Source organism: Gossypium hirsutum, chromosome A07 (genome assembly GCF_007990345.1).
Source record: "Gossypium hirsutum isolate 1008001.06 chromosome A07, Gossypium_hirsutum_v2.1, whole genome shotgun sequence".
Lineage (NCBI taxonomy): Eukaryota > Viridiplantae > Streptophyta > Magnoliopsida > Malvales > Malvaceae > Gossypium > Gossypium hirsutum.
In genome coordinates this window covers 3,345,749-3,354,914 of record NC_053430.1, presented here as the reverse complement: position 1 = coordinate 3,354,914, position 9,166 = coordinate 3,345,749, and the positions used below count along the sequence as shown (strand labels likewise).

General features: G+C 33.0%; 1 protein-coding gene and 1 long non-coding RNA gene across 2 annotated transcripts; one reads left to right on the top strand and one right to left on the bottom strand.

Annotated features, from left to right (window-relative positions):
* Window positions 1–267: 267 nt before the first annotated feature.
* LOC121231973 (uncharacterized) lies at window positions 268–647 on the top strand. Its single transcript, XR_005930206.1, has 2 exons — window positions 268–332; window positions 464–647. It is a non-coding gene; the product is annotated as an uncharacterized lncRNA (long non-coding RNA).
* Window positions 648–8,076: 7,429 nt separating this feature from the next.
* On the bottom strand, window positions 8,077–8,896 carry LOC107918881 (uncharacterized). The gene is made up of 3 exons (XM_016848460.2): window positions 8,701–8,896; window positions 8,508–8,622; window positions 8,077–8,433 (listed from the first exon to the last, which is right to left on the bottom strand). Exons 1-3 carry the CDS (start codon window positions 8,865–8,867, stop codon window positions 8,380–8,382), a joined length of 336 nt encoding a protein of 111 aa, XP_016703949.1. The 5' UTR covers window positions 8,868–8,896; the 3' UTR covers window positions 8,077–8,379.
* Between the last annotated feature and the right edge of the window lie 270 nt (window positions 8,897–9,166).

Sequence of the window (9,166 nt, the reverse complement as noted above, 5' to 3'; positions counted from 1 at the left end):
AAAACCTTGGCCACCTACTCCACCACCTTTGTTGGCCACCCACCTTAGCCACCTACTCCACCACCTTTGTTGGCCACCCACCTTAGCCACCAACTCCACCACCCTTGGCCACCTAAACCACCCCAACCACTCCACTTGTAAAATTTGGCTATAAAAGCCATTCAAGACTTTGTTTTTAGGGGTGGGTTTTTGGTTTTTTGGAGAAGGATTGTTCTTTGTTTTGGAGGAGGTTTTTTTTTGTTTTTTGGAGGTGTTTTTTTTGTAAAAAAGGTTATTTTTGTTTCTTGGAAAGGCTAGTTTTTGGAGATTAATCAAAGATCAAAGCAAAAGAGGTTTCTTTTGTCTATTCTTATCTTTAGTTCTTTGTTTGTTTATTGTTTTCCTTTCAATTTTATTTTGTTTTTTTTATACGAAAGTAAAAATAAAAGTAAGAAGCTTACCCATATTTTCATTATCGAAAAAGGTTTTTTTTGAGGTCCGGCCGCCGTGTACGGTGGCGCCGATGGCGGCCCGTGGGGGTCCATGACCGCAGCAAAGCCGGACCAACGGCCGGATTTAGAAAAGAGGGAGAAAGAGAGTTGAGAGCTTTGTTTTATTATTTTATTATTTTTACTATTATTTATATTATTATTATTATTTCTCATGTATATATTATTTTTATATTATTATTATATTATATATGCCCTCTCCATATTTATTTATATTATTACTATCATTATTGTTACTTTTATTATTTTTTATTTCTAACTACTATTATTATATATATGTATTATTGTTTGTATTATTATTATTATCACCCCTATTGTTATTACTTTACTTTTGTATTCTAATATATTATTAATATTACTTATATTTTTATTATTTTTGCTATCACTATTACTATTATATATTAGTGTATATTTTTATGTATATATATATTTTATATATAGTATTATTTTTTATTACTTTAATTTAATATTTTTATTATATTTGCTTTTTGTATTTCTATATTTATTATTATTATATAGTAGTGTGTATTTCTATTATATACATATATATATACATTTATATATAGTATTATTGTTTACTTTACTTTAATATTATTCTTATTATCATTATATCCAACCCAATAATAATTCTTTCATAAAAGTAATATTCCGTATTTGGTAATTCGAGACAATCGTGCCCTAACTTATTGGGTTTCGATTTTTCTCCATTAACCTAAATAACGGAATACTCTTTTAAATCGTGACATGAGTTTTAAAAAATGCTTATTCTCGGAGATACGAGGTGTTGTTCCCTAACTTACTGGGCATGGCATTTCGTTACCTCGAAATAAGATTTTTGCAAGTAAAGGCAATATTCGGTGTTTGGGAATTCGAGGAAACGTGCCCTAACTTACTGGGTTTCGATTTTCCTCGTTCACCTTAACTAACTGAATAACCTTTTGAAATACACGAATTTTTATATAAAAGGCAAGCTCGTTCTCGAAAATTCAAGATGTCGTGTCCTAACTTACTGGATGTGACATTTTATATTGTGATACGAGAAGGTCCTTAACATTTGAGCATTTTCTTTACAAAGAGGGATCGTATTTTAAATTCTTTCAAGTTTTCAAATTTTCGACACTAAGACACTAATTAATCAACTAGGTACCAATTTTGGGCGTATCGAGGGTGCTAATCCTTCCTCGTGCGTAACCGACTCCCGAACTCATTTTTCTGAATTTCGTAGACCGAAATCGTTGTTTTAATAAAATTAAATCATTTATTAAAAACAACCACCTTTTGAGGTGACCCAATCACACCTCTTCAAAAAAGGATTGGTGGCGACTCCCGTTTTCATTCTTTTTTTTCAAAATCCAAGTCGACCCCGTTTTCATCCAAAAAATGGTGTCAACATTAACAATATCCTCTTATTTACATTATGTGAATTGATAAATATGAAACGTGACCACGGGTTGCTTGTTCCCGAACAAGCCATTTATCATAGTCATTTATTGACAATGGTCATATTAATCATTAAGATGACACAATGACGACAATAAGATAAAATATGATTGTATTGAGTGAACATATTTAACTCAAAGGAATCAAGAATATTATATGAGGGTAACATACACATGACGAGGTCATTGGACAAAGTAGTTGGATGAATTGCTTTTGTAAATAGTATACAATAAGGAGTTTCCAATCATGATACTTCTTGTGAAGTGATTCTATGATTAAGTAAATTGCGAATTATCGGAACGATGCTTTTAGACATAATTGCAATTACTAGAGCCTAATTGTATATGTTCGATTGGTTTCTCCACTAGCTCAACAAAAACTCAACCGGATAACATTTAAATCAAGAGAAAATTCTACTACTTTAGAAATAATTTAATTGAGTCGATTTATTCAATGTTGAATTAAATTAGGCGATCGTGAGAATTGTTTAACTAAATAATTTTATTAAAAAATTAATTTTGATCAAGTAAAATTAAATTAATTAAATTGATTAAAATTAATGTAATATTTTTGGAAACTAATTTTCAAGTCAGACAATTGACCTAATAGGTAATTGAGCCTCAGAACGCAAAATTAAGATCGAGACCCAAAAATTGGTTGAATCTAGTCAAGTACGTGAAATTAAACCAACAGTCCAACTAGTGGAAGGATCGGACCAATCGAGCTATCACTGGCCTGAACCGAACCAGCTCAAGGTGCCATGAGGGTGTCGCACCTACGATGGCATCACGAAACATGATGGTGTTGGCGGTGGCGGTGACAACATTTCAGTGGCCAGCGAATGGTCCTTTGACAGTTGAGCAATGGAGGAATCGCACACTCCTACTAAAATTCTACCGTAATTTGATTTAAAATTAATTATTCTAAAAATATTATTATTTTAATAGATTTAATATTAAATTTAATTTAATACTGATTTTAATAGGATTTTATTAATTTAATATTAAACTAATTATCTTAATATTAAATTTAATTTAATATTTATCTTGTAGATAAATATTTTATTAATTTAATAGATTTAATATTAAATTTAATCTAATATTTATCTTGATAATTATTAGATTAATTTAATATTAAAGTGATTAAGTTTAACCGAACTCTCTAAACTCTTCTTATATAAAGAGAGATATGAATCATTATCTTTTACACACTTGAATCCAAGAGAAAGTTATAGAGTGAAAATTCTAGAGATATTTTTCTTATTTAAAACTTAGACACAAAAGTTTAAAAAAATTACAAAATTGCCTCACTAGTAATTTTATGAAAAATTTTCTTATTTGAAGCGAATTTATACTCAGCAAACGTGAGCTTTAGGATAACAAAGAAAACTACTTGGTTGAAGTATTTATCTTAGACGAATCGAAAAGGTAAAATTTTGATTAATGATTTATTACTTTAGATATCATAACTCTAATTTTTCCTCAAATCTATTTTCTGCGTGTTTTCCAAACTTATTTTTCCAACATTCCTAGCCATGAATAGCAGCAGAATGTGAAAAAAAGTAAAAAGATGCAAAAATAAAAACATTTCACCTCAAAAGCCTTAAGCAAACAACCTCAAAACCAAGAAAATAATGACTAAAATCTAAACAACGATAGAACAACTCAACAGGAAAAGTACCAAAGAAAATTTCAAAAGTGTAGTAGTAGAAATGGTTCCAAGGATAAGGAAGATGACAATATATAAGATTTCTCCCAAAATGGTGTGTTTCTTAATCTTTAGACTTTAACACCTACCAACTAGTGACACTTAGATATGTATCTGTCGAAACATTGCCATTCATCATTGCTTTGACTCTTTTGGTGCAGTTGGTTCAACTTTGCATTTAATACCAATATTCTAAAAGCTCCAAGGCAACCTTTCATCTTCAACAACGTGCTCAGTACACTTCCTAAGTCAGCCATTACCATGCCCCCGATTGATTAACTACCTATGAAGTTCTTCTACAGAATGGTCTCAAGGCGGACTACTTTATAACCTACCTATTGACTAGAAGGACAATTGTTATACCCTATATGACAATGACGTGTGGCACCATGACAAGACACTTGAAAAATGCCCACAAATGACCCTTCACTTGTTTAGAAATGATACGATTGTTTAGATGAGTTTTGAAATTGATTTTTAATACTTGGGAATATGTGGAAATGATATATGATGTTTAGGAATGATTTTAAAGTGTTTTTGGTCCATTTTTCGGTCCCAGGAGCCAAGGGTCTAGACCCTAATGCCTTAGGTACCGATACCTAGAGTCTTAACAATGTTATTACATTGTTTCGAGGAAAATAAGCCCTCCAAAACTCGTACATGATCACGGACATCTCCAAACACCTTTAAATTGACTCAAAATGGTTTTAAGCTAATTTTAAAGCCTTAAAAATGCTTTACATTATTTTTATGATTTTCTTTAGATTGTTCAAAGTTTTAATTTATAGTAAAATTTTACACACCACCGCCCGAAAAACCCTAAACATTTGGTTACATTTTAAATGGATCCTAACATGTGTTCAGTTCTCTAAAATAATTTCAATTTATATTTTATTCTTTCTTGAATGTTAGGAATTATTTTAAAGAAATTTTATATGATTATCAGATGGTATTTTATTTAAAAGAAAACTTTGATTTTATTTTAAAAGTGTTCAGATAGCACCTCTCATACGTATTAATTATACATTAGGACAAGTAAAGAGTGTTACACCATAGCCTCCTCATCTGACGATCCTACTCCATTAACTTAAAATTTTTTATGACTTTACCCCTAATTTATGGGCCAAATAAGCTTTGTGACTTCTATCACACGTGCAAAGAGAAAGTAATCCAACTATGTACACTTTGATGTCATACATAAATATATATAATCCAGTTCCATTCATGAAAACTATATTGAATACATTTCAACCATAAATTTTATTGAGATTTTCTAGTTACATGTTTTTTCTACATTTCAATTTTTGGGAGAAAGGGATCCTCTTGTTTAATTGGATTGTATTCTTTTATTAACATTATTACTTTACAACATTTGTCCCACAATTAATAAATATGTCAACAACCTGCCATATTAACTTAGCTAAATAGAGCAAAAGAAGTAAAAAAAAAAAAACCAAAATGCTACTTATTTATACAATGTTAATTATATATACACTTATGTAGATAAATTAGAGATAGCATTGCGATATACTGTTGCATGGTGAGCAAATGAAAACCACAACCTAGCTTTAGCTACTTGACTCTATTACTGCATCTTTAGCTAGCCTTGACTGTAATATTTCTTCTTGTTTGGCCCAACTATATATATATACACACACACGCAAATAGCACAAGTTGTTTTGTTTTGGTGATGGGAACTTACAATTTAATAATAGGAAGGGTCGTAGAGAGATGGTCATAGTGGCAAGTGTGGTGGGATGGAAGTAAAGAAAAGTGAAAACAGCCATGGCTGTTTACAGTTGTTGGAAGAAAGTTACAGAGAGAATTTAGAATATACCCAAGTTTGTCAAAAAATCAAGAGTCTTAAATATACATTCAGTCCCTTATTTATAACCCTCTAATAGTGGTTATGAAGGAGAGATTATTAAGGATAATGGTTAGCGAAGTCAGATAAATTAACTAGACGTAAATAATGGCAGTGAAGTTACACAGGTTTTAAGTATAATAATAGTTATATGAAAGTTACACTCGTATAACATATTTTGGCAAGAAGTGTGCTACTTTGCACACTCAAGCATAAATACATTGTTTGTTCAACAAGGAGAGGGAGATGGAGCACTTATGTTCCATAGAAAAGTTAAGGTTTGCCCCCAATTTTCCTGATATGGAAGTATTCCAAGATTACCTCCTTTAGCTTTTCCAGTAAAAAATGTTTTAAAAAGTGCTCTTGCTTGCTATCATCTTGGAGTAGTATTGGTAAGATGATAATGAAAATTTAAAGCGTGGATAAAATTATTAATGTGATATTAAATTGTTGAAAAGAGATAATATTATTCTTTTATATAATATCTTCTCCTATACATTACAATACACCGGTGAACAAGTGATGAACCAATGAAATCAGCTATCCTAGCTCTAGGTACTTTTTGTACCGCACCGAGCACTATTATTGCATCTCTAGCTAGGCCTTGACTGTAATAGTACTTCTTGTTTGGTTCAACTATACATACATAGGCAAATAGGGCAACCCCTTACTAAAGGCTAGAGTACCAGTACTGGACAAGTGATTACTTCATATTTATATTTTTAAATTTTTTTTTCCGGCAAACAAACTTCATTTTGTTTTACCGTCAGAAATTTTATACCACCATAAACTCTCAAAACCATTTCATAAATATTATATATATTCTCTTACTTTTCCCAGCAGAGACTATATAGCAACAGTACTCTATGCAAGTGGGAGAGAGGGGGGCCTTTGGGTGGGTTTGCAGATTAATGCAGACGACTGGTGAGTGGTGAGCTAACTGACAATAACCTTCATAATCATGCCGGACTTTGCTGCAAAATCAACAATACAATCTATTTATATATTTAATTAGTGGAGCACTATGTACAACTTTTTAGTGCCTATGCTGTTTCTTCATCTCTTAAAATGCGTGCACATATATGTAAATATGTGAACAGGGAACCCTACTTTTCCACTAAACATGGGGTTGCAGCCTTTTTATAAACCTCTATGTTTTTCTCACAGTTACATTTAGTAATAAATTTCACACACACATATATGCATATATACACACACTAAAACGACTGACAAACCATCTTCTTTCAACACAAGTTCCATTTCACTTAAAACTGACACCTTGTTTGGTTCGCCGTAATACCCAATCCATTACGCCCCGATTACGTGCGTATTACATTACGCCCCTATTCCGGCGTTTGGTTCGCTGTAATAGGTATTACGCGCGTAATCGGTTACGCCCCTAATCCCCAAATTCCCGTGTTTTCCAATCCCTTCCCTTTTCGGTGTATTAGCTATTACTTCCGGCCTCCCTCCCCATCTCCCTGTTTTACCCTCCCTCCCTACCCGACCCTCTCCCTAATCATTTTCGCCGTCCTTTCTCTTCATCTGGATTGAATTACATCGAAGGATCTACCACTAATTTCCCTTCTTTGATCCTCTCAATCAAGGTATTCTCCCGTTTCATTCAGTCCTTTGGCTTTTTTTTTTTCCTCCGTTTTTTCTTTCTTCTCTGTTTCATTGTTTTTTTTGTTAATTTTGCTTATGTGATTATGAACACAGTGAATTTAGTGTTGGGATAGCTTTGATGTTACTGGGTTTTATTTTTATTTTTACAGTTTCTTTTCTCTTTTTTTCCTACTGGATTTTATGCTGCGTTTGATTGAATCTTTTTGTTAATTTTTGCTTTACTTTCTATTCATATATGTTTATGAGTGATGATAAAAAATGTGAATTTAGTGTTAGAACAGGTTTGGTTTTAACGGGTTTGATTTCTTTTTGTTGTCATCCGAAACAACCCAGAGAAGGGTCTTTTGTTGTTAAAGGATTGCTTGAGTGATTCTGGTACATTGCCTTCTTCTTTTACTTTTTGCTCGTTGATTCATGGTTTTGTATCTCAAGGGAATATGGATAGAGCAATTGAGGTGTTGGAGTTGATGACAGGTGATAATGTTAGATACCCTTTTGATAATTTTGTTTGTAGTTCAGTGATTGTTGGTTTTTGTAAGATTGGGAAACCTGAAGTTGCAGTTCGGTTTTTCGAAAATTGTATGAATTCAGGAGCTTTAAAGCCTAATGTTGTTACTTATACAGCTCTTTTAAGCAGTTTTAATCTGTTGGGTAAATTTGATGAGGGTTGTGAGTTGGTTTATAGTATGAAAAAGGAAGGGCTGGCTTTGGATGCTATTCTTTATAGCTGTTGGATTTTAGGGTAATTTAGAAATGGGTGTTTAATGGAGGCTTTGAGAAAATATAGAGAGATGGTTGAAAGAGGAATAAACCCTGATACTGTGAGCTACACTGTCCTTATTGATGGGTTTTCGAAGGAAGGTAGTGTTGGGAAGGTTGTTGGATTTCTGAAGAAGATGTTGAAAGACGGGGTGATGCCGAATGTGATTACGTATACGGCAATCATGTTAGGTTTCTGTAAGGAAGGGAAAAAGAAAAATGAAAGTTGCTCACAGTTTTTCTTTTCCTTGTGCTGATTCAAAATGAAATGTTCAACATTTCCATGCTTAAGCTCTCCATCATGGCGTTTTCCATGAATCCGCATTTAGCCGGTGCAGACTTGTAGAAACTGCTTAGCCTTTGCTTGAATGAGCATGAAGAAAGAGGAATGATAGGAATGTTCTCACAGTTGCAGAGCTCAACCATGTAACCATCTGGATCATGAAAGAATACCTGATCAACCCTGTTCCCTTGGTCTTCGACCACCGCCGTAACTTACTTCATTCCCATGTCTTGCAGCCTCCTCATGACAAGGCCAACATCAGTACACTGCTATTTCAAACAGAAACTTGTTAGTGCTGCTTGGTTTCTGAAAGATTCAACTTGGTTTCATTTTGCTATACCTGGAAGGATATGTGATTATCCTTTGGATTAATCGGTCGAGGTTCAACGATAGTGTCGAAATCATCGATTGATGGATTCTCAATTAAGTGTATCCCAATGCCATAATTATACAACCTGCATCAGTTGTTCAGTTAGTATCCTGTTTCATTCAACACTGGATTTTACTAAACAAGGGTAGAGCAGTAAGGTTACCAAGCTCCATTGAACTTGAAAGAAGAAGGGCGTTTGATGGAAACAAAGCCGAAAACATCTTCATAGAACCGCACTGAATCCCAGACTGATCTACACAACAATGAGACATGATTCAATGACAGAAGTGGCAATGCCTCAAAGTTGTTTGCTTCCACAGAGTCCAACATGGTTTCACTCTTATTTGGGTTTCAAAGGAGATCTGCTCTTCCTTATTTGAAGGACTATTTAAGGAGATGAATTGAGAAGAAATATATATTTATATTTTCTTTTCGGTGTAGATTGAGAGACATGGGTCTTTAGGTAGACAACAGGATAGTATACTTTATGCTTGGCAATCTGCATATTCGTATTGATTTCGTGTCATATTCGTGTTTTAAGGTATTATAGGTATACAAATTTGAACATTTAAATAATTTCTGTTATATGGATTGTGGTACATTTGTGTATTCATGTTTTTTTTAATACC

Coding starts and splice junctions, on each gene's coding strand:
- LOC107918881 (XM_016848460.2), bottom strand. CDS start 8,867: ATGTTGGACTCTGTGGAAGCAAACAACTTTGAGGCATTGCCACTTCTG. Junction 8,623..8,700: donor TTCAAGTTCAATGGAGCTTG/GTAACCTTACTG, acceptor CAACTGATGCAG/GTTGTATAATTATGGCATTG. Junction 8,434..8,507: donor ATAATCACATATCCTTCCAG/GTATAGCAAAAT, acceptor TTGAAATAGCAG/TGTACTGATGTTGGCCTTGT.